This window comes from Leguminivora glycinivorella, chromosome Z (genome assembly GCF_023078275.1).
Source record: "Leguminivora glycinivorella isolate SPB_JAAS2020 chromosome Z, LegGlyc_1.1, whole genome shotgun sequence".
Classification (NCBI taxonomy): Eukaryota; Metazoa; Arthropoda; class Insecta; order Lepidoptera; family Tortricidae; genus Leguminivora; species Leguminivora glycinivorella.
Genome location: NC_062998.1, coordinates 3,954,399 through 3,980,567, shown reverse-complemented (window position 1 = coordinate 3,980,567; position 26,169 = coordinate 3,954,399). Strand labels below are relative to the sequence as shown.

Genomic DNA, 26,169 nt, shown 5'->3' with positions numbered 1-26,169 from the left:
CGGTACCGACCATGAATGCTATCCCTTTCGCTCTAGCCGCACGTAAGGTTGGTTCGAAGAGGATCGCACGCTATGTCTGTACCGCAGGCTACAATCGTTATGCTTCTGGTTATAGTGTGCGTCTGCACACAGGCGCACGCCAGCGCCGCCGGCGTCGAAATGCGAGCAAGCAGATTTTTTGAAAGCGCTCTTAAAATTTGTTCTCGTAAACTAGTCGGAATAATTACACGATGGCCATATAAAATGCAACCTTGCTCGATATTCAAATTTTGTCTAATATTGAAGTAAGGCTTGAGGTCTACGCTGTTACAATACAACCAATTTGTTTTAATCGCGTTGGTCAGTTGTAAACTTTTATCCGTCGCGGTGTTCTTCGCAATTATTTTGTAATTTATCGGGGCCGAGTCTTCTACAAAATGTAGGTACGTATCGACCGGTAACCGGTATTCTAGACAAACTATCCGCTAAGCAGTTATGTTGGGTACCAATGCATTTCACTTCATAATTATATGCGCCTAATATTACCGCCCATCTTTGGAGTCGGCTCGCTGCCATAAGCGGTATTCCTTTTTTTCGCTAAATATGGACGCTAACGGTTTACAATCTGTGACCAGCGTAAATTTCCTGCCAAAAATATAATCGTGAAATTTAGTGACCCCAAAGATAACCGCTAAACCCTCTCGACAAATCTGCGCGTAATTGTTTTCGGCGGCGCTGAGCGTGCGCGAGGCGTGCAGCACGGCGTGCTCGCGGCCGTCGGGCCCGCGCTGCGCCAGCACGGCGGCCACGCCGCCCGGCGCCGCGTCGCACGTCACCGACGTCGGCCGCCCCTCGTCAAAGTGCGCGAGCACGGGAGCCTTCGCTAATGCCCGTTTTACTTTTTAGGGTTCCGTACCAAAAAGGTACAACAGGAACCCTTATGGTGCGACTCTGTCCGTCTGTCCGTCTGTCACATTCCTAAATATCTCGAGAACTACTAGTGCTATCAACTTGAAATATGGAATAGTTGTGAACATTGTGAACAAATAGAAGGTATATTTTTTTTTTAATTTATTATTTTAATTGTAGAAAATGGCTAAAATGAAAGGGGGGCAAACTGTAAATTTCAAGTTACTAGGTCAAGTGGGGTATCGTTAGAAAGAGCTCAAATTGAACGTAAATAAACTATTTTTATAATTTTTTTGTTGTGGAAAAAAAAAAGAATTTTGAAGGAAAATGTAAAAAAAAATCCCCCCCCCCCTTATCTTCGAAGTTTACCAAAGAAAAATTATGAAAATTTTAGGAAACATTGGTTTTATGCTAAATCACGCTGGGGAAACTTTTATAAACATCCCACATATCCCGTATTTCGACACTATGATCGGTGGGTAAAAAGTACTTTTTTCTATTATCCCTTACAATTTTTTACATTTTGCTTATACTTATCGCAAACGTAATCTTCAAGCAAGCAAACAACGATCGTCTTAGAGCACATTGATTGTAAGAGACCGCCGACCGATTATCCGTATCCCTCTAACGATACCCATATTATCCGTATCCGTATCCCTATCCCTATCGCTATCGCTATAGCTATCGCTATCGCTATCGCTATCCCTATCCCTATCGCTAACCCTATCCTTATCCCTTATCAAGATGTTTTATGATATAACACTTTAAGTTCCCGCGCTTTGTACACATATTTAAAGTCACATACAGGTCGAACGCGATTAATTAACATTATTTTTACCTTTTTTCCCAACGTTTCGGCCAGGTTGCACTGGCCGTGGTCGCGGAAGACTGACGTCCCAGCAAAATGTCACCGGAGACAGACAGACAGACAGACAGACAGACAGACAGACAGACAGACAGACAGACAGAGTTACTTTCGCATTTATAATATTAGTATGGATTACAGGAAAAATATAACCGTGTTTGTATCTTGAAAACTTTTTTTTAATTCACAAAAAACTTTTCAGATTTTTACTTTTAATTTACCCACCTTTGCGGATGTATATAGTATGTACTTCAAATTAATACGAGATATTACGTAAATCATCTTCTTTCCAATAAAGTAAAAATTGTTTAAATCGGTTAACATTATAAAGAATAATCCCTGAAAAACCAACATACTATGGTCGCGCAAATTAGTTAGTGAATTCACCGAGAGATGGCGCTATACACAATAATACTCATTAGTACCTATACTTTTGTCTTCTAGTCAAGTTGTTAGAGTTATGTGAAAACATGAGATTATTTTAACTGGAGAGTTTGAAAGTTTGTACGGAACCCTCGGTGGGCGAGTCCGACTCGCACTTGACCGGTTTTTTTTTTAAATGCCGCGTCGCACTCCGCGCTCCACACAAACTCGTTCTCCGTTCTTAATCCCAGATACGATACCGACGTTTGAAAAAAACTACATTTGTTCGGCGCAACACGTAAACCGCAATCTGATAAAGTACTAAAACTTTCAACAATCGTTTCCAATGATCTTCGAAGTCTACACCCGACACGTTCAAATCGTCCAAATAGCACGTAACATACTCGTATCGCATTCTAAATAACTTATCCATTATTCTTTGAAACTTATTCGGTGCGCACTTTATTCCGAACGGTAATCTATTATAGCAAAACATCCCGTGTAACGTAACTATAGTACATAACTTTTTTGAATCTTCATCTAACTCAATTTGTAAATATGCTTGACTAAGGTCAATTTTACTAAAATATTTTCCGCCTTGGAGTGACGTAAATATATCATCTATTCGCGGAATAGGATACTTATCATCGACTAAAACCGGGTTAAGGGTTGTTTTAAAGTCTCCGCAGAGCCGAACGTCTCCATTTTTCTTGAGCACTGGCACCACGGGAGTCCCCCAGTCGCTCCACTCCACGGGCGAGATGACGCCGTCGCGCTGCAGCCGCGCCAGCTCGGCTTCCACGGCGGGCCGCAGCGCGAGCGGCACGGGCCGGGGCCGCCGCCACACGGCCGTCGCGTCACTACTAATTTCTAATTTCAATTTAGCTTTGTTAAAAGTGCCAATACCGTCCGCAAAAACGTAAGGAAATAACTTCATTAATTTGCTGCAGATATCCTCGTTACTTAATTTTACGTTCACCGAATTTACGTTGTTGTCATCTATGTGTGGAAAGTGTATACCGAAAGCCCTCAACCAATTACGGCCCAGCAACGGCAAACTGGTATTGTTATCGTAAACGATCAATTTCAATCCGTTCACCGTTCGGCCACCGAGTCGGACCGAACACATAATTTGACCTTTAGGTTTCAACTTTTGACCACCATACATTGTTAATATCGACTCGCAAGGGTATAATTTACAATTTTTAAAATGGGTTTTATATGTACCAAAGGATATAATACTAACAGCGGCACCGGTGTCACCTTCCATCACTAACGGAACATTATTAACGTTTACCTTCACCGTCCACTTAACGTCCGGTTCAGCATCGTCGTCGCTCAGCCGATACACCTGCAGGCACCCGTCGTCCGAGTCTGACCCGTCAGATAGCCGTCCCTCGGTCACAATGTTATGCACTCTCTCGGGATCTTTTCTAAAACGACACATTTTCGCGATATGGCCTACGTCACCGCACACATAACACTCACTATTTTTAAACTAACACTGCCGCTCCGGGTGCCGTCCACCACAACGATAACAATGTCCCCCTGACGACGACGACCCTCCTCGGCCGTGGTCGCCGTGGCCTCGACGCTGAGGCCCGTGTCTCGCCCGCGCGCCGCCGCCGCCTCGCCGCCGCCGACCGCGAACACAGGCTCCGCCTCGCCGCGGCCGCCGGGGGCCGAGCCGGCCCCGCCGGCGCCGAGTCTCGAACGGCCGCCTCCAGCGACAACGCCAACTCCCTGGCGCGTTTGAACGTGAGCTCGTCGTCCTCTGTTAGCATTCGCTGCCGTATGCGCTCACTTTGTAGGCCGTAAACGAATTGATCCCGTAAAATTTCCTTTAAGATGCTATTATCCGTAAACTTACAATGTTTACTTAATTTCTTTAACCGCACGAGGTACTCGCTTATCGTTTGACCTTCGACTTGTTTACGTGCCCTAAAAATCATTCTCTCGGCGATCACTGACCTTTTAGGTGAGAGATATTCTTCGACTAAGGTTACGATTTTGTCAAAATTAACACTTTCGGGAGTTTCCGGGTAGCACAAGTCTATGATAAGATCCAGCGGCTCGGTGCCCACTACCGCAACAAGGTATTTTGAAAAATACGCAACTTTCACATCGTGTATAGTGAACCACGCCTTCAATCTGCTCACGTAAGTCGACCACACGTCAACATTCATTTTAAATTCTTTAAGGGCACTAAGGTCAGGTTTTTTATCTTCCGACATGATTTTAGCACTTAAACACTTCTTAGGTACCAAATTTATTCACTGGACTCGTCGCCAAATATTGGGGAAAGACTTTCTAAGGACGGCGAATGAAACACACGCAATTCGAGACTGACATTTATTTTATCTGCCGGTAGGCGGCAGAAAACCAAAGTACCTACATTTCATACAATATAGAGCAGAGATATTAATATATGTGATAGACAATGGTTTTCAGACACTGGGAAAAATAATAAAAAAAATATTTAAGATCGATTTTTATACTAAATCAGTGTTAGAAGTTAAATAGGCCAAATCTGATTTATACAAATATATCGTAATTGGTAAGTTTTATTGAAAAACAAAATACTATTAAAAAGGTACACTATTTGTGAAACCTTTATGATAAAATGTTTAAACATAAGCTAATTATTAACTCCGAAAAAATCAGCCTAAATCACATACTAAAAATCGCCATCGTCCTGTTTTTTCACACTTTTCCGGCCCTTCATCTTAATCCTTAAATAATAATTACTATACTCGTAACGGATTACTATGGCGTAGGGATGTGACGACCCCATCGCCCATTGGTTTTACCAGTGCAATCAGTCAACGCAGGGCAGCTTGTGGCGAGCTGTTGGGGAACAGCGACCCCACGTACCCGAGTGCTCCTGGGGGGTTCTGTTACCCGTAAGGCGGGTGGGTGGGACAGTACTCTCTACCTCTGGCTTGCCTTGGCTGGCCGTCCAGAGTGGGGTCGTTAGGGCTACATGCCCCAGGGGTGGAAGTGAAAATTTGCATAAGACGCGAGTTGGTACAGTGGCTTAACAGCCACTGGACAGAAAGCGGTGTACACCTCTCGACACCCTTGAGTTCTCACACCGGTGTTGCCCTTGAGCCATCTTGGATGTCGCTTTTTGTGGGGGCCCATCTTGTGGGGACGAGTCACCGTCTGCCGGAAATAAAATTGGATACCGTTTTATTAGGCAGGCGTCCGGTTTTTTATCCATAGCCCAGTATTTAGTCCATCACTTTCATCAAAATAGACCAGTTCATTTTCAGATTCCATTAACTCTCAAATAGTCCTTACACCCTGGCGGGTGTTGCCTCTGCGTGTGTCCCATGATACGGGCAAGGGCAACATCCGCTCGGTGTACCCCTTACATTTCATTAAAGTGTCGAAAGGGCCTCTACGCGTTGGCTTCGGCCCCGCGCACGCCTCCCAAAGGTCCGGAACACCATTGTTCCGTGATGGGAAAGACTATACTCGTATAATTAATAATAAATATATTTATGATATTCTTACACAGATTGACTGACCAACGGTAAGCTTAAGAAGGCTTGTGTTGTGGGTACTCAGCCTGTATATTCAAATACAAATACTTACCAAATCTGTGCTCATCACACAAATACTTCCCTTACCGGGATTTGAACCCATAGGACCTCAGCAGGCAGGATCATCAGCCGCTACGCCAGACCGGTCGCTATATGTTCTGAACCTGTAACAATAAGGTCTGTTTCAGGTGGACACGGATGACTGCGTGTCGGTCGCGGCGCGTTCCGACACGTCATGGCCGAGGAGGCTCTCTCAGCAGGAGGAGCAAGCGGCCATCAAACAGAACCAGGTAACGAACATAAGACCTCTTATACTCCATTACAAATACGGAGGCCCGATAGCACTCGAGACAGTTATTAGGCGTTAACAATAGGATGAGTGAAAATAAAAAATACCTCGCCCGACTATTTTTGCTGTTTTAAGTGCTGTCAAATACGAAGGTTTGAAATAGAGTATACATCTTGCCAGTTTTTGTTTTTATTTATGATATAGAACATAGAAAAATATAAGTAAACTTTCTGTTACAAAAAAAAACATTTTTTTTTTCAATATATTACTAACAACAGATTGATTTGTTTCCTGATACATTTTTTTTTCGTTTTCTTTGAGAACTAACAAGCGGCAATGTATGACAACTTTGCTACACTTGTCTCGTTAATAAAAATAAGTGTTTTATTTCTTTTACAGCAAAATGGTGCGTACAAAAAACCAGAAGTCAGTAACAGCCCAAAGCACACTCCACGGCCCTACCAACCGAACAGGTTAGTTATTATAAATGGGCTGGAAAACTTACGGCCCGTGTGGTGACGGGTGAAGAATTTCACCACCGCTTTTCTTCCCGTGGGTATCGTAGAGAAGTCGACTGTGGGATATGGGTTAAATTGTTTCGTAGGTGAGAGGCTGGCAACCTGTCACTGCAATGTCACAGTTTCGTTTTCTTTAAACCTCTTCTATTTGCCAATAGTGGCACTGAAACTTGAGTAGTTTCATGTGCTCCGCCTGCCCCTTTATGGGATAAAGGCGTGATTGTATGTTTGTATGCTGGAAAACGTCCGTGCTCATGCGCGCACGTTTGCATCAGCCGAGCAAATTTGTTCGCAAGATGGCAGCTCTCAGTCAGCTGTTCAAAATGCATGATGCAGATCAAGGATTATTTATATAGGATTTACAATCTTCAAATTAAGTATCGCACCTCCATTTTTATCGCGCCATCTATTAAATACTATCATAACTACACGGATGATGCCTACAAATTTATTTATTTTTCAAAATGGGTATTGACGTGATATCATGATATTAAAATAAAGAAGCATGTCATTTGTTTTTATAAAAAATAAAAACACGCAAAAAATATTTGGGGAAAATATAATTTCGGCCACTTCCGCTGCGAAACAGCGCCATCTAGATTTAAGCCTAAAAGGCCCATACATTTCAGGGATAAGCTTTTTTGTATGGGCTTTGTCTGTCTCGGTAATATATGGACCTTGATGCATAAGTATGAAAAACTATACGTTTTAATTGTTTTGACCTTAATTTTAGTCTCCTCGCAAACTAAATATTTATAATTACCTGGCCGTATTTATTCATTTAATGTGTTGTAGGTCCGGTAGCGGATACCTAAGCGCCACGGCGCAACTGTCAAGAGGCGCGGAGCTAGACTTGGGATCCACCGCCGCGCCCATCTACCCGGAAAACAGGAAGAGCATACTCGTCAATGGATACCCTGTAAGTTATATGTAGGGATGTACTAAAGTAAAATTCATAATCCTACTACCATGTCCGACGATAATCAATTATCTGTCACGCTATGGCAAGTATGTCATAAATATCTATATAATTTTCGAATAATATTATTGCTGCTTCGAAATAAAAAAAATATCTCTAATTAGCGGTCTACAGACCTTTTGATCTGTCGAAATCACAGAAAAAGTTGGTATATTGATTAGCCGATCAAATTGCCAATTTCATTGTCCCGTCTGGGTACACCTTAAATCTACGATGTAATCATAATTTAAATACCGATAAGAACGACACTGGCCAAACTGTGGCAACATTCGTTCACACTTGCTTGTCAATTTGGTCCGTAGGTTTATGGATTTTACTTTAGTCGGTAAAGCCGACTATCCGGCCACATTTGTAGTAGGCGATTAGTCGGCGACTAGTCGGCAAAAAAGGCCGATTAGTCGGCACATTATAAGTGATAGAAAAACAGTACATATAATTAACAGCTGATATTGTTGTATTATGAACCTATTTGTTATGTTGTTAGTCAAAAGAACAACTGCGGTAATCACAGAAAGAAATGTCCTACCAATACAAGGACTATCGGTATCATAGGCAGGATTCCTTCCCACTTAAGTCAAACCGTTTGTTAAAAATGGAAATTGTATTCTCATTGACCTTTGAACCTTTAAAAAATAATGAAAAGCGCCAACAAAGGACCAATGTAATTCAAACATTTTGATAAATTACTCGAAAATTATGTTCTGGCCGACTAGGCGACTAGTCGGCCGACTAATCGGTCACCCAAGCGCCGACTAGTCGGTAGTCGGCCTAGTCGGCCAAATCAATAGTCGGTAAATCCCTAGTTATAAGCTGTGCTTTATTTAGTAGTTATTTAAAATGACAGGCATTTAAAACACGAGTGCTGTTTTAAGAAACAAGCCGAGAGGCGCTTTAACACTTTCGCATCCAAGAACCCGCCTGGTGGGCACTCGTGAACTCAGATACCGGAGAACCCGCTGGGCGAGTTCTAGCCATACAAGCGAGCGTTTATGAATAGGCTACTTGCCTCCTAGTCAAATCAGCTTCTTTTTAAGAACTGTCAAAACGAATTAGAGCGACTTGTATATGGAATTTATACGAAATTGAATTGAGTGACGTCACAGTCAACTCAGTTACTTTATATATTTGTACATGACTTATTAAATAGAAATTGGATTTAAAATTAACTTCTGTCCATGTTTTTCTTATAATTATCTGATGCTTTATTTCGTGCATGGTATATTTTTTTTTTTTTTTATTTTTTATTTTTTTTTTTTTTAACTACAGTCAAGTTCCCTATTATGGTTTATGACGTAGTGCGAATTTTTTTGTCTGGTAGCGGATGTATTATGACGCGTTTTATCACGCTATAATTGACAAATAGAGCAAACAAGGAGTTTACGAGTTCGTACAACCTGGCTGGTATTTGACTCAGTTCTGCCACAATGCCATAGAGGATGTTACTATCTAACAGAACCGAATCGGAAAACAGATGACGGGAGGCTGTTAATCAATCTGCAAGAAAAATGGTGTGAAGAGCTAAGGCGGTGCTTCCTTGAGTCCAAGGAGTGAGTTATGTCGAGTAAATAATGTGAGATGAATATGGTATTTCATTGAAAACTACACTCAATCGCGATTGAACGTCCTACATAGTTCCCGGTATGATATGCCCACAAATCCGGACATAATTATTAATTACCTATATGGAAACCTTTGTGACCGATTGCTGCCCTTCGACGTCTTTTGAGCATGAATTAATGAAAGAATGAATGAATGAATGTTTATTCACAAGAACATATGGTGCAATACAGGTGTTATAAAATATTTACATTAGTGAAGCTGTTCCTTAATATGTTCTACCATAAGGCATGTAAAAATTTACATGTCCACAACATGATAAAGCCATCCATAAAAACGGTTTTAAAAAATGTGTTCAAAAGACGTTATTTTGTGACAGGTGATGACTTGCTACGCGACGTCGGCGCCCGAGAGCCCCGGGGCCGCCGCGCCGCCGCCGCTGCCCAACGTGTTCGACTACGGCCCACAGAACGGGTAACAAAACTATGGATTTTATTATAGTTTGTAGGAAGTTGGTCGCTCTTTTAATAAAAATGCAAGAAATTCTATATACTTCAATTTATTGAACTGGGGCCTATTGCATAACAATTTACAACTCATATTACAAGCGGTAGTCCCCCTCCAATTCATTTTATAAGAAAGAGAGTTCCACTTGTAATACAAGTTGTAAATTGTTATGCAATAGGCCCCTGGTATTTCTATCGAAGAGATTCAAGAGAAAGTTACATTGACAGTGGCGCTAGGTGAGTAAACTAGAAACTATTTTTTTTTTTTTAATAAACGAGACTGGCTTGACATCTAGGTATATGTAAAATTAATTTAATCTAAACTCAATAGATTTTATAGACGGCCAACCAAATCTTGGCACTAAAAGAAGGCGCAAAATTTTAAATTTCTATGGAAATTAATTCTTCGCCCTTCGCCCCTATATCCATATTAATATTATAAATGGGAAAGTGTGTGTGACTGTTTGTTTGTCCGTCTTTCACGGCAAAACGGAGCGACGAATTGACGTGATTTTTTAAGTGGAGATAGTTGAAGGGGTGGAGTGTGACATAGGATACTTTTTGTCTCTTTCTAACGCAAGCGAAGCCGCGGGCAAAAGCTAGTATCAAATATTTTGTAGTCCACCCTGGGCAAATAAAGAAAACGCAATTTTCGAATTTTACGCGAGAGAAGCCGCGGGCTAAAGCTAGTTTTCAATAAATGTGTAAGCGTTATGGCTCGCTAGCGTGGGACGCTAAAGGACACAATATTTCAAATATAGACAGTGAAACAAATGTAGTCTTTAAAAATCATAGAACATTTGAAATTGAATTTTATTCTACAGCGAAACCAGCCAATCAGAGTCGACCCTCGAAGCAGCCAACAGCCAATCAGACGCGACCAGCCAATGGGTGGACGACTCGTTCCCCCCTCCCCACCACTCGCCCGAGCGCCCCTTCCCCCCCTGCAAGTACGACATGCCCGGGACCTCCAAGACTTATGATGAGAACGATATTATGGACAGGTAAGAACTTAGGTCAGAAACCGAATAATTTTAACTGTGAAAAAAAATGTCATATTATAAACTTTTCTGGATTTCACCTAGTTTCAGAGCTTATATAAGAAAGTCTACAACTATTATTTCTTCGTACAAAATGCTATTTTGGTGGCGTCGATAACATTATGATGCATAATCTGACTATCCTTAATGGTAAATGTCAAAAACTATCAAGCATTTCAACAATAACTTAACCACAAAATAAAATTTTGAGAAAACCCCCGACCGCGACATAGTAGGCCGATTTTCATGAAACATGGTTATATGTATAAGAACACTCCCGACTTACTCAGCTTTCAGACAAAAAAAAACTAAATCCAAATCGATTAATCCGTTCGGGAGCTACGATGCCACAGACAGACACACACACAGACAGACAGACAAACAGACAGACAAACACACAAAGACAAACACGTCAAACTGAAAAAAATCATTATAGCTGTCAGTTTTACGAGTGTTTTTTTAAGGTGAAAATATATTCGAAAAATAATTAAACAAGTAACTTTTTTAGCCGCTATTTACTAAAAAATGCGTGGATAAATCTGTCTGATTCCTCATATTAAACCTTGTAGATACTAGACAATCTGAATCAACATTAAAAATCGCGGCCATGTATGTCACTATGTATTAGTGCTACCGACGCCTCAACGCACAATCTCTAACATTCTCAATTCTTTCCCCAGATCCCTGAACTCCAGCGAGAGCTCATTCAACGCTCTCTCCGTGTCGCAATATGATCGCCGCTTCGACTCCGGCATCGACACCGAACGCAACGAAGACCGTTCCGCGATCACCGACCTCATGACTCGCATGTCTTCGGCCACCATCAACACTTCTGCTAACCTGGTCAATAACGTGTCCAGGATCGTCAAATCGGAGATACGGACCAGTATAGTCAGCATATCGTCTTCCAGGTAATCTAAAAAAGCATATTAGCATCTTCATCAAGGACGAATCCATAAGTTATCATGAGAACCTGAAGTGCACTTTGCAACTAATCTCAGGATTTGGCGTACACTAGTTTTAATCAGTAATTTTTCTTTTTAGAATCGAAAAGAAACGCGACACCTCAAACATGTCTCTAAGCACGCTGTCAGTGAACAGCGAAACCTCTGTGTCGGACCGCAGCTCTAGCCAAGACGTCAACTCGGAAAACGTGACGGAGCGGCGCGTGAGCCCGCCGCCGGTCAAGCCTGTGTCCACGGGAGCTATACCTAAGAGCATTAGCTTCGATGCTACGGCTGAGAAGAGTCAGAGGTACACTATAATATCTTTGGCAGATTTTCTACAGCGAATCGTAAGGGCCTCAGTGGACGCTCGGTTAGCGGGGTATGCTGCAGAAGTGCACGCTATGTAGCGTCGAGTCAAGACACTTGTATGACCTTCAATAGTTTGACATGCACGCCGCACGCCTCGCCCCGCACAACGCCCGCGCATGAGAGTGCTAGGGCCACACAGCGCACACTTATGCTTGTTTTTCTCAAATTGTCAACAAAATATTATACACTATATTCCATTTCAGACGGCGCATAACAGAAGACAGTCTCGTCGGCAACCTGGACGAGTTGAAGAACAACGTGAAACGCTCGGGTGGGAACCTGCTGCACAAAATCAAGATGTTCAGCCGGCCCAAGGGCCGCTCGCACCAGCACCCGAACGGTAACCAACAGTAGTACCAATAGTAGACAACTTAACAAAATGCTGACTGTTGTGTACAGAATACCTGACCAACTATCGTATCGTACCGTATTTTCAACTTGATAGTCAGATAAAGTTGCCAGATTGTTAGAACGAAGAATGTATTGTCTGTATAACTCGCCATCGCTCGAATTTGGCCATTTTCTGTTTTATGCGAATAAATCGAGATATGTGTACTTTAGTGCAAAATTAACGTTTTTATCGTAAATTCAAACAGATACGTGCCCTTCCTGTAGTTGAAATGTACTTTTATGTTTTACACGTTAGACAACCGCCATTTATGGTTATTCTTTTGTGCTTGATATCAAATTGAGTTGCAAACGTGTCGCGTTTATCCCATAAATAACCGCTTTAAAATTGTGACAAAATCTATCGTAGACGTAATCAAGTATTATCCTGTATCTTGACTTACATTATTTATCACCAGACATAAAGCTAGCCGAAGAAGAGGCGCTGCGCGAAGACGCTCCGCGCGCCGAGCCAACGGAAAGCTCTGACGACATCCTCGCAAAATACAGGAGAAAGAGCTCCACCGACTCACGGCGGAGGGGACAGCGTCGAGTGTCTGACGTACCGGACATAGCTGACAGGTATATCTTAGCTTACTCTGTCACCAATCGTTAAGCACCTCGCCCACGCTAGCCCGAGCTGCCGGTCGCCTTCACTGCGGCCCCGAAACCCGGCCCCGCTCAAACGGTATCACCGTGGCTAGGCCGGTAGCGGTAGGGCTAGCAATCACCGGATCGCCCAATCGTCCCCAAAATGACGACGTCAGACCGCCCCGTGATTAGATTAGATTAGATTAGATTATATTTATTTCTTGATGAAAATTACATGTTATTTTAACTTAAAAATAGCACCAATTCACAAAAAGATCGTCACAACATAATAATAAGAAAATAATTGATACAAACAATAATAATCATCAAATTAAAAAGTAAACCAATAATAATATGTCATAATAAAGCAATTAAATTAAAAAATAAAATTACATTAATAATGTCCAAAAAACAAATGTTTGTATATAGTACTAGGGCTTCCTAGTGAATATAATGTCAAACGTCATAAGTGCTAAAAACAATGTCAAAAATCAAAGATAATAATAATAATATAAAAAAAGCAATTTTATCAATGTCCATTAATATTTGTACATTTCAGTGTACTCTTTAACTGAGTACAGTGGTGTCGATAGTAAAAGTTCTTTTAATTGGTGACTAAATATGTCGTCGGAGGTTACATTTCTGATACTGGCGGGTAGGCGTTCATAAAGCGATGGACCTATTACTCGCGGGTTCTTGTCGAGAAGCGCTAGTCGGCGCGGCACGGGCAGTAATCGCCCCGTTTGACGGGTTATTCCGCCAAGCATATTTGACCGTTTGAATTTATGAATATGTTTTCGCGTAAACATTATAATTTCGTACACGTAAAGCGAGTAATAGGTCATCATATTGAATTTTTTGAAGAGCTCTCTGCACGAGTGCCTCGGATTCACACCAGCCAATATCCGTACAGCCCGTTTTTGCATCAAAAATACTCGGTCTGAATCTGTTGAGTTTCCATACAAAATTATGCCGTATTGCATCAGTGAAAAGAAGTACGCGTAGTATATTTGTTTTAGAGCGTCATTTGAGACAATTGGTTTCAGTTTGCGCAGAGCAAATAAAGCGCTGCCCAAACTTCCACACAAATTGTCTACGTGGTCTTTCCACTTCAGCTTGGCGTCAATTGTGAATCCGAGGAACCTGCATGACTCGCAGCGTGGTATCGGACTCTGTACCAGTGGAATGTGTGTGGTGTTTCCAGCTGAGAACAGCATTATGTTCGACTTTGTAGTGTTTAAGACAAGGCCGTTTGACGAGAACCACTCGTGTAGTTGGTGGTAAGCGTTTGAGATATTTTGCTCGAGTTGTGTATACGTGTGAGCAGTTACTACCACGGTGGTATCATCAGCAAACAACACTGTCATACCTTCGGTAACAGAGGTAGGGAGGTCATTTATAAATATCAAAAACAGGGTGTTTCCGAGCGCAGATCCTTGTGGGATACCTAATTTGAGTACTCCTGCCTTGGATCTAATGTTTTCAATGGAGCCTGATATCTCCATTTTGACCTCTACCGTCTGCCTTCTATTTTCAAGGAACGATGCAAATAAATCATGAACTTTATTTTTATTCCGTAATGCCCTATCTTTTCCAGAATCAGTTCATGACTTATTACATCGAACGCTTTCGATAGATCGCAGAATACCCCTGCTACCTTCTCCTTTGCATCTAAAGCGGTTGAAATGCAATCGTATATTTGATATGCCGCTGTTGTTGTAGATCTACTTTTTCTATACGCGTATTGTCTGTCCGTCAGTAGGTTATTTGTCTCGAGATGATGCATTAAAGTATTAGATATAATTTGTTCTATAATTTTAGATATATTAGGTACAATGGTGATGGGCCTGTAGTTGTCGACTGAACATTTTTCCCCTTTACCTTTATATACTGGACATACACGAGTGCATTTCAACACGTCAGGGTATACTCCACAAGTGAACATGGTGTTTATAAGATGTACTAGCAACCCTGCAACGATTGGCCAAACACACTCGAGTATGTCCAGAGATATGTCGTAAAAGTCCAAGGTCGTGTTTTTTTTCATCATGGACCGTAACACACGGTTGAGGTCTGTCAGAGTAATTTTAGGTAGGACTAATTCAGGTACGTTTGTGTTGTGTAATTGTTGTTGTACGTGATGTACAGAGTCCGATTTATTAATATTTAATTTAAACTTCGAAGCTACTGTGAGAAAGTGTTGGTTTAAGTGTTCTGGTACTTCCTGAGTTGGTATATTTTTTCCGTTGTCATCCTTTAGGGACATGGTATGTTGCGCTTGTTTTGTGGATGCTTCCTGGTTAACGACACGCCACATTTCTTTCGACGGATTTTTGCTATTGACAATGCGATTTGCATAATAATCTCGTCGTGTTGTCAAGGTCTCGGATTTTATACGATCAGCTTGATAGCTGATGCGTTCCGTTAGGGTTTCCAGTTCCGGGTATTGACGTTTCATTTCAGTTAAACCGTTATAATCTAAAATGTGTTTCGCGGGGTTTCATTAAGCCATGGGACCGACTTATTTTTCTTTAACAAAATATTTTTGATTGGGAAATGTACATCAATATAATACTTTAAAACGTTAAATAATTTATTAAATTTATTGTCAATAGAAATAATGTCGTCAAAAATAAAATTCCAATTGTAATTTTCAATGTCAATATAAAACAATAATAAGGATTGGTCAGTATATAGCCTCTTTTTGATGTGAGTGTTTGGCTTGATTTTTTGTCTCACCTCATCTACGGGCAAAGTAAACACCTGAGCGCTGTGGTCGCTGATGGGGGTGTCGAGCGGCGCGGCCGCGACGCCCCTCCACCCGCGCGCCACCAGCCCGCAGTCGATGCTACTTGCACTGTGCGCGGTCACACGGGTCGGAAACTCAACACAGTTTCTACACATGTAGCTTTGAAGGATCTCATCCACTCGCCGTTTAGAAATGTTATCCGATAAAAAATCGACATTATGATCTCCGACTAAAATGAACTTTTTATCCTCATTTGTAAGTTTATCTAATAATAAATCTAAGTTATTTAAATACATGTCAAAATCACCATTTCCGGTGCGATATAAAACAATAATAATCAAATTTAAATTACATATTTCAATTGCAGTGAATTCAAAATGAAACTCGATAGCTAATGTCTGTAGGTCATTTCGCGGCCGATATTCAACATCGCCCCGTGTGTACAGCGCGACGCCGCCGTGTGCTATGTTTTTACGACAGTAGCTGTTTGCGAGCCGATAGTCACATAACCTAACTCGCTCGATTTCGTAGTTTTTGCACCATGTCTCACTACAAGCTAGTACATCAGGCTTTTCTGAGTTTAATAATAAGTCTAGTAACCCGGATTTGCCGCATATTGACCTTACATTTTGGTGGATGACTTTAAAACGTGAAGATTGTGCTAGCGTGGCGGGCGGTCGCCGCTGGTCACTAGGTAGTTTTTTGGCTTAACCGTGTTGAAGTGCCTGATGGACACGCCAGCCGGCCAGTGCTTGTGACTACGTACTACACCTACTTTATTCGCCGCCACATCAATTTTGAAGGACGAGTAATGACCTCTCGTGACCTTCAGCTGTTCACACCTATCTACCTGGACTCCGATGCTGGTTTGGATGTGATTAACGACGTCGTCGCAGCTGGTTTCCTCGTTCAGGTTGAAGATGTGCAGGCTAACGGACCGCGGCGAAGCCGCTCGCAACCCACCGTGAGGCTTCACCGAAGCCATGACCGTCGACATCGGGGGTGCCACCGGCGCGCACGCGATGTCACGAGGTGCCACCGGCGCGCACGCAGCATCATGAAGTGCAGCTACTCGTATTGGAGCGTATGCAGCATCAGAAGGTGTCAGTAAAGTGCACCTCGCAGGAGGGACCGTCACAGCTGGAAGTGCCAGTGGGGCGGATGCAGCAGTCGGTGTACCTTTCACGACAGAACTTGGCTCCTTTTCCGCTACTCCCCATTCCTTTGGGGGTACCACTACACCCTGGGTGACTGGAGGCCGGACAAGAGGATAGGCTGGTTTTGGTGCTGCACGGACAGGTGGCTCGGAAGAGATGTCGTCTGATGATGATGGTTGAGCAGCGAGGCTTTCTGACTGCAGTTTGCGACGGGTGCGGGTTCGGAGCCGCGGCAGTTCCACCGGCGTTCGATCTGCAGGACCTGGAGGCGTCTTGTAGGATGTCTCGTGCTTCGATGAAGATGTATTCTCTGTGGTTGGTGCTAGTGTTCCTTGTGTAGTGTCGTCAATAAAGTGTAGTGCTTGTGGACCTGAGTCATTCAGTAATGATGTCTTTACCTGTTGTAGATCAAGGTCAGTTTGGTCGTTATTAAGTATTTGTAATATCCGTAAGTTTATATCCCTTTGTCTTGAAATTTCTCGTTGTTGGCATTGAATTAAATCGTATGTAATGTCCATTTTTTGTTTCATTTCGTGAATAGTACTTTGTAAATTTAAAATAACGTCTTTCAACTTTCCGTCACAACACTTTTCTTTGGGCTTTGCTTTTGTTGGTGGCATTTTGAACACTTTTTTATCACACTTTTCTTTTTATCGCTTCAATAAAGTAATATATTGGTTTAAGTCAAACAAAATATGCACTTAATAATTTAAATAAATAAAGAATAACGGAGCAGTTTAAATTTGCTGCTGTTGAGGATGGGGTGCGCCCCGACACAGCCCCCACAGCGCTCAGCGCGGAAGGGGCCACTCACACCCCAGCAGGGATGTCGAATGCAGACTCACCACCACCCAATCGTTAAAGTAGCGGAGAAAGAGCGCTCCGGCGACAAGTACGGCGGAGGGGTCAGCGTCGGTATAGCGGACAAGTATTATGTGCATTAACTGTAAAAGTGTGAAGTCCCCTATCCTTGCAACTCTCGTAAGACACAAGCGTTAGAGAGGGAGTGCGCATGTCGTGTACGTTTATTTTTATTTATTCAAAATATTGTACACCATCTTTGACCCTCTTTTTGTATTTTTTTCTGTACCAGAATCATCAATATTAGTGAGTGCCAGGGAGGTTAACATTAAGGGTCAAAAATTGGTTGTTATACTATTAAGCGCTAATTCAGAATTAGAACCATTCAGTCTTGTTAAGTTATAACGTACCACAACACAATTCAATTATGAAAATAAACTAAAAGACATTTTAATCTTATAATTTTCCGTAATGCTGCTACACAACACAATGCGCCTCCTCAACAGAATGAAATCGTAAAATCTATTTTAATATCTTTTTTTAGATGTGAAGGAGTACTGGACCTGAACGACCCCGAGGTTTTCAACACGATGAAGAAGAAACTGCGGCTCGTGCTGTCCAACCCCGAGCTGTTGTGTACGGAATACGTGCCCAATGTAAGACGTTCTATTTTTAAACTACTCACTAGTCATTTCTAACTAAATCGAGAGTCAAATAGGCTAGTTTCCTACTAGTCAAACCAGCTTCTTTTTAAGAATTGTCAAAACGATTGACGTCACGGTCAATTAATTTACTTTATATCTTTCTCTTTGACTTATTAAATAGAAATTATGTTTAAACATAACTACTGTCCATATTTTTCTTCGAATTATGTGGTGCTTTATTTCTAATGTAAAATTCTACTATATCTATCTCGTAAGTTGCGCATTGCGCGTTTACTGAAGTGACCTTTGAGGGCGTCAATTTCTTATAAGTGCAAGTTTTGCTTCTATTGTTGTATTTATATAGCTTATACGATTGTATTTTATGGCACAAATATGGATGTCTTGTTGTAAATCGTTTTTCTTTGATGTCTTATATCCATTCATTTGACATCCATAAATACATAAAATAGAATAGAATATAATTTCTTTATTTGCCCAGGGTGGACTACAAAATATTTGGTACTAGCTTTTGCCCGCGGCTTCGCTCGCGTTAGAAAGAGACAAAAGGTAGCCTATGTCACTCTCCATCCCTTCAACTATCTCCATTTAAAAAATCGCGACAATTCGTCGCTCCGTTTTGCCGTGAAGGACGGACAAACAAACAGACACACACACTTTCCCATTTATAATATTAGTATGGATTCATTTGTATGGATACTAAACCTTACCTTGTAAGAATAGAATATACATTGAAATACTTCCTCAGCGCTGCACCAGCACGTCCTTGGTGGAATGGATGCGCGCCGCCGCCGCCGCCGCCTCGGAGACCGGCGCCTCCGCGCAAGCGGCCGAAGTGGCTCGAGCCTTAGCTGCCTCCGGCGCTCGCTGCGAGCGGCTAGCGGCGGCTCTGCGGGCAGACCTAGACGCGAGGCGACCGTATGCGAAGTACTTGGCGAGCTGCCGGTCTGCGTTGACGCACACGCTACACGCTCTTAGACGGTAAGACTACTTGATATGTAAGTGAGTGGTAGGTAATTAGGGCGTTATCAGCGTCGGCCGCTCGCCAGCGGCGGCTTGGAGAGCGGATCTAGACGCGAGGCGGCCGTATGTCAAGTATTTGGCTAGCTGCCGGTCTGCGTTGACGCACACGCTACACGCTCTTAGACGGTAAGACTAAACATTAAATATTAACATACATCGGGGTTTTGGGAGCGGGAATGAATTCGTGTATTTGTAATTCTGTTTATAGTCATTTGAATTACTGAAATATTTATTTAACTATGTAACTGGCTCCAAATGTACTTAGAAATGTTTACCTTTTATCGTTTTCACCATTTTTGGGCTAGTGTAAATCATTCCCGCTCCCAAAACCCCGATGTATGAATATTAAACATTAAATCATCAGGTTTTATGACGTCACTACATCGCTGACAGCGTTTTCGGTGGCCAAAGTTATAAATATTACACACATTTTTAATCGAAAATACGTAGTCACCATTCACTTTTAATACTCAAAATCTAAAATTATTGGTTTCTTATGTGAAATACCACAGAAAACAATCATTTCTTGTGCAAAATTCGTAGCCTATTCATATACGCTCTTTTGCTCCCAGGCAAACCAACCAAGTCCGCGCCGAGTGTGCGGCGTGGTCGCGCGCCGCCGCGGCCGCGCGCGTCCTGCAGCAGCTCGAGCGCGGCAACTCGCTGCGCCGGCTCGCGCGCCACCACTCCGCGCACAACAACCACGCCGTCAACGGTACACTACACACACTACACAACGATTTTGACTTTGACTAGTACCCTGGGCAGCAGTGATCGCTTACCATTAGGTGACCTGTCTGCTCGTTTGCCTATTGTCGCATAAAAAAAACGAAAACAGATCGAATACATAGAGAATTACTGTCATAATAAAATGTATAGGCACAGTGTTTAGACTTCCATCTCTCGACACAGGATTAAAACTTTTGAACCTCTGTAACGGCCCAGCCACGACATTGGTCTAAGCGCGACAGCAGTGAGCGGCAGCCATACGTGCGAATGAAAAACCCCATCGCTGTGTCTCGCTCCAATATATGGCCGCCGCTCACCGCTTTCGCGCTTAGACCAATGTTGTGGGTGAGCCGTGAAAATTTTGTGATAAAATAGTCTAATATTAGCGCCATCTCGTGGAGAATCAACAAAAGGTGTAGTACCTTCTAGTCAACCCTACAATCACCGGCAGAAAGAAGTGATGATTTTTGTACCTTGTCGCTTTTAATCGTTTGACATTTCAAACAAGACGTTAATATGACAAGGTATAGAAATCATGACTTATTTATGTCGGTGACTGTACATTTCTCTTGATGTTTCGGAGGTACGTTTTTTTCTTAGACTTTATCTTTTGACGGACGTGCAATCCACGACAATGCTTGGTTTGCGGCATTAAAGAGGCAGCCTGCGAGAAAGTAAGCGCGCCAAGAGTCATCAGCGCGATGCCTGTTCGCCACGGGCACACTACACCTCTGGCATGTGGTCGTTTTTGCCGCTCCTTTATTGACGTACACAGCCATGACAAACGTTGTCGCCCCACTTGACACTGCTTGTATAGTTTGTTATAGAATCGAAGGCTAATGATATCTCTTTATACGTCTGTTATTCAGATTCCTCATGTTTCATCGAGTATTATAAGGCGCGCGCCTGTCAAACTTTTTATTTTTGATACATCAATATTTTAATTTTCGTACACATAATTATTTTTAAAATCGGGACTTAATCGCGTATAACTACATATTAAACTGACCTCCAACGTTTCAAGGACGGCGTTGTCCCCGTGGTCTCGGAGAAGACTGGCTTGAAATGACATCAACACCTTCTGACAGCCGCGCGAGCGCGCACATGTTTACACTTTGAAATGTTTATCAATTATCATATAGGTACATACATTTACGTTGAATTTTTCACTATTAACATATGTGTAAACGTGTGTGCAGGAAGCGAGCTGATGGACGAGAAGGCAAAAAGACTGATGGCCAACATCAAGACCCTGATTGCAGAGGTGAAGGCAGACCCGTCGTGGGAAGGTAATTTACAAAATATAAATTTGTAAAAATAGTTAAAACTGGAAAGTTTTGTTACATTTCGACGACCGAATTGGCCTAGCGCGTAGTGACCCTGCCTGCTAAGCCGCAGTCCTCTGTTCGAATCCCATACGCGTACGGGCATTTATTAGTCCGATGAGCACAGATATTCGTAAAGTGTTTTGACCCTTTCTGCCATGTTGATCAGACGGTGCACCATATAGTCTTCGGGTGCCCCATAACCAAGTTTAGCGGAAAAAGAGCTGATCTTAAGACACTTTCGACAAATGCCGTTGAATATCTTAAGTCTAGTTTTTTAAAAATTTAAGTAGAGAACAACCTGTAAGCCATACGATAAATCAATAAATCGACGGTGAAGTACCATGAACTCCCAACTACTTAGGTTTTCGTACTTATTTAGGAGTTCATGGCACTTCGCCATCGAAATAATGTTGACTTCAGTCAAGTAACTAACAATCAGTTCAGTAACTTTTTATAGCTAGGAGAACACGATTGTGTTAGTCACACTATATTTTCTAAACTTGTCTTCGCTTTCGTATAACTATAAACCATTTCAGGAGCGCCGGCGACATCAATAGAGGTGTTGGAGTTGACGGTAGAGCGCGCCGCGTTCGCTCGACTCTACCTCAACGTGTTGTTTCCCATCGGCGAGGGCGACTACGGACGCGACCAGTGAGTATACAGGACGCGTTCAAATATTTAAATCACTACACACCGAATTATGAAAAGAGCGTGTGGTCACTAGTCATAAATATGACAAATTTTATTGCTAAAATACCACCATATGAGCAGCGCAATTAAGTAGCATTATATAATGCTGCAGCGCAGGTTCAACCCAAAACTATTTTTTTTATAATTTTTTGTAAATTACACGAGTGCTGGTTGTGAACTTTGACACAACTGAATCCAGCGGCTGCGTTCCCATACTAAATTGACGAATGCTCTGTCTTGTATTTGAGGTGCTCTGTGGTTTAAATATACGGATGTACTCACGTGCACGGAGTCTAGCCGCCGCGAACACTCATGCCTGATGATATGACTCGAAACATGTCGCCAATGGCGATATATTAACGTGAGTACATCCGCATATTTAAAAATTTCTCACAAAAATTTGACGTCTAAGTCGTGTGTTCGTGAACTGAAATAATGCACAATAGGCTACTTGCCTCCTAGTCAAATCAGCTTCTTTTTAAGAACTGTCAAAACGAATTTGAACGACTTGCTAATATGGAATTTATATGAAATTGAATTGAGTGACGTCACGGTCAACTCAGTTACTTTCTATATTTCTACCTGAGTTATTAAATAGAAATTGGATTTAAAAATAACTTCTTTCCCTGTTTTTCTTATATTATCTGATGCTTTATTTCGTGCATGGTATAAAATACATACATACATACATACAATCACGCCTGTATCCCATAAAGGGGTAGGCAGAGCACATGAACTACTCAAGTTTCAGTGCCACTCTTGGCAAAAAGGGGTTGAAAGAAAACGAAATTGTGACATTGTAGTGACAGGTTGCCAGCCTCTCGCCTACGCCACAATTTAACCCATATCCCACAGCCGACTTCTACGACACCCACGGGAAGAAAGGGGGTAGTGAAATTCTTAACCCGTCACCACACGGGCAATGGTATAAAATATTTTATTCTAACTACAGTCAAGTTCCCTATTAATGTTTAGAACATATCACCATGCAACTGCTTTACTACACTGTATGTACAATATGTTTTTCTCAATAAATTATTTGTATTGTATTGAGTGTGTTGTCTTTATCAGGGTCCTATCAGAGCACATACGGCGTCTAGGCGCCGGTATGACGGCGTCCCGCGCCGGCGTGAGCGCGCGCCATCTATGGGCGGCGCCGTACGCGCGCGCGCAACTGTTACTGCAACACCTGCCCGTCTATCGTACCCCTCGGGACAAGGTGGGTGTAGCTAGAGTGCCTTCAGAGTCCTGTCAGAGTATATAAGGCATCTCGGCGCCGGTATGACGGCGTGAGTCGCCACCTGTGGGCGGCAACTGTTACTGCAACACCTGCCCGTCTATCGTACCCCTCGGGACAAGGTTGGTGTAGCTAGAGTGCCTTTAGAGTCCCGTCAGAGTATATAAGGCATCTCGGCGCCGGTATGACGGCGTGAGTCGCCACCTGTGGGCGGCAACTGTTACTGCAATACCTGCCCGTCTATCGTACCCCCCTCGGGACAATCTCGGCGCCGGTATGACGGCGTGAGTCGCCACCTGTGGGCGGCAACTGTTAGCAACACCTGCCCGTGTACCCCTCGGGACAGAGAGTGCCTTCAGAGTCCGTCAGAGTATATAAGGCATCTCGGCGCCGGTATGACGGCGTGAGTCGCCACCTACTCGTAGTAATTGTGTGGGCGGCAACGTGTTTGTTACTGCAACACCTGCCCGTCTATCGTACTGTTTGAGTTGCCCTCGGGGACAAGGTGTTGGTGTAGCTAGAGTGCCTTCAGAGTCCTGTCAGAGTATATAATGGCATCTCGAATTCTAAAGCGCCGGTAAACACTGACGAAAATATGTCTTCGGCGTGAGTCGCCACCTGTCCAGCCCAATACTTACCAGGCGGCATCTGTTACTGCAACACCTGCCCGTCTATCGTACCCCTCGGGACAAGGTGGGTGTAGCTAGAGTGCCTTCAGAGTCCTGTCGGAGTATATAAGGCGTCTGGGCGCCGGTGTGACGGCGTGAGTCGCCACCTGTGGGCGGCAACTGTTACTGCAACACCTGCCCGTCTATCGTACCCCTCGGGACAAGGTGAAGCTAGAGTGCCTTCAGACTCCTGTCGGAGTACCTATATAAGGCGCTGGTGTGACGGCGTCCCGTGCCGGCGTCTGTGCAATGCTCAGGAAACTTCACGAATTTTAAGAGTTATATGCGTATCCAAATATTTATTCTACTTCTCTCAAAATAATGTCATCATCGTCATCTTTGTTACAAACAAATAATTCAATTTTGCTGTTTCTGGTTTAATTAAAGATCGTATTGTGTCCACAGTTGCAGTGCGTGATGCGGTGCGTGACGTGCGTGATGGCGGTGCTCGGTCTCACGGAGGGCTCGGCGCCCTCCGCCGACGACCTCACGCCCGTGCTCGTCTTCATCATACTCAAGGTACCCTGTGGACATGAACCACACCTCGGACGCTGGCGATCAAATATATGAAAGAGGCGCGCTCGTGTAGGTGAACGCGTACCATGCTTGTATGAGTGAGATATGACAGGTCGACTGGTCGCGTTTTTCTAGGTGGTAACTGTGAGGTAACCGAGAGGAGGTGGACGGCACTTTCAGCGGGGAGCGGGAGTGGCCATACTGTACGATAGTACTCTTTACTGTGCATAAACTGTACAATGATGACATAGTATAGTACGATTACAGCAAAAATAACTGTCATTTTAGTATGTGACATAGCAGTCACATACGATGTATGGTTCTTCTACCTTATGGTCTACATCGGAAGCTTGTGAAATTAATATTTCGCGCTAATAAACAGAGTGAATGACATAAAGCCTGACCAGTAATATATGACTATTGTCAAGAGGGCGCTGTTATTCTGATGTATGCGATGTTCAGTATAGTATGAAGATAATAGTTCTAATGAAATTCCGCAACATGGCGCGTAGTCATATTTCTGGTCAGGTTTTATATCGATTCCAGCGCGCCCTTACGGCTCAGCCACGACATTGGGCTAAGCGCGACAGCGGTGAGCGGCGGCCATACATTGGAGCGAGACACAGCGATGGGACTTTTCATTCGCACGTATGGATGCCGCTCACCGCTGTCACGCTTAGACCAATGTCGTGGCTGGGCCGTTACGAACGGTAAATAGGATAAAACGCTAGAGTGGGGTAGGGCAAAGTTTCCCCCTTCTTGCTAGAGGAGGGGAAAGAAACGACGAGTCCCACGCATCATGCGTAACTCATTCCCAGCCCGTCAAAAATCTCTCTAAGGCCGATAATACTATCATATGTTTATCATAGAAATATGATCATAGGCAACATACCGTCCTCTTTCTTCACGGAGAAAAAGGGAGGCATACAGATCTATGATCATATTTCTAAGATAAACATATGATAGTGTATCGGCCGACAGTTGATGCACATTTCCTATAAAGCTCTTTTTTATAAACACTTGCAACCAGGAACCCGCCTGGTGGGCACTCGTAAACTTTGCTCAGATGCTGGAGAACCCGCTGGGCGGGTTCTCGCCATGCACGCGGGCGGTTGTCAATTACGACCGGTTACTGACGTAGTGTGTTAAACTTGTATCTTTCGGCAGGTCAACCCACCCTCCCTTCTCTCGACGATCGACTTCGTGAACTCGCTAGGCGGGTCGTCGCTGCAGGGCCCCGCGCTGTACTGGTGGACGCACTTCTGCTCCGCCGTGGCCTACATCAAGACCATGGAGTACGGAGACTCCTAGCCCGCCGTGCGGCCCCAGGTACTGCCACCTTATTCATCGTTCGCCTGCCCCTTTCCCAGTCATTTGGGGTCGGCGCTGCATGTCTTCCTCTTCCATACCTCTCTCCAAAAATCATTGCTCTATCTCCAAAAACCAGGGAGGAAATAGTCGAGAGCGTTTGTATGGAGAATTTACCCCTCCTGTATCGTCTTAAGTGTTATGTAAAAACTCGCTTGCACTTATTTTCACGAATCCACACTTATAATACAATCCCTTTAAGTAGCAGTCAAATAAACGCATATGATGAACTTAACAAACCACTTCTATTGCAGAATGGGCGAGGCAAGAAGGCAGAAACATGGTATTCCATGTTTCGCAGAGAACGGGCTCACACTGTATGATTATAGCAACGTTTGTTGGGCCAGTCGCATCAGCCACAGTCAACACATTCGCTACCAGACAAAAAATAGCG

At 43.2% G+C, this 26,169-nt stretch overlaps 1 protein-coding gene across 2 annotated transcripts in view; it reads left to right on the top strand.

Annotated features, from left to right (window-relative positions):
* Positions 1–26,169, top strand: part of LOC125240808 (receptor-mediated endocytosis protein 6 homolog) — a 60,398-nt gene extending 34,229 nt beyond the window's left edge. For both annotated transcript variants that reach the window (XM_048148926.1, XM_048148925.1), the window contains exons 16-33: positions 5,853–5,954; positions 6,353–6,426; positions 7,267–7,390; positions 9,387–9,481; positions 10,338–10,517; positions 11,234–11,464; positions 11,598–11,807; positions 12,073–12,209; positions 12,676–12,838; positions 18,099–18,210; positions 18,965–19,197; positions 19,812–19,954; positions 21,168–21,257; positions 21,833–21,947; positions 23,058–23,205; positions 24,297–24,410; positions 25,575–25,736; positions 26,030–26,169. In XM_048148926.1, coding sequence (XP_048004883.1) covers positions 5,853–5,954; positions 6,353–6,426; positions 7,267–7,390; positions 9,387–9,481; positions 10,338–10,517; positions 11,234–11,464; positions 11,598–11,807; positions 12,073–12,209; positions 12,676–12,838; positions 18,099–18,210; positions 18,965–19,197; positions 19,812–19,954; positions 21,168–21,257; positions 21,833–21,947; positions 23,058–23,205; positions 24,297–24,410; positions 25,575–25,718 — 2,415 coding nt within the window. In that variant the 3' untranslated portion in view covers positions 25,719–25,736; positions 26,030–26,169. The remainder of the gene's footprint in view (positions 1–5,852; positions 5,955–6,352; positions 6,427–7,266; positions 7,391–9,386; positions 9,482–10,337; positions 10,518–11,233; positions 11,465–11,597; positions 11,808–12,072; positions 12,210–12,675; positions 12,839–18,098; positions 18,211–18,964; positions 19,198–19,811; positions 19,955–21,167; positions 21,258–21,832; positions 21,948–23,057; positions 23,206–24,296; positions 24,411–25,574; positions 25,737–26,029) is intronic.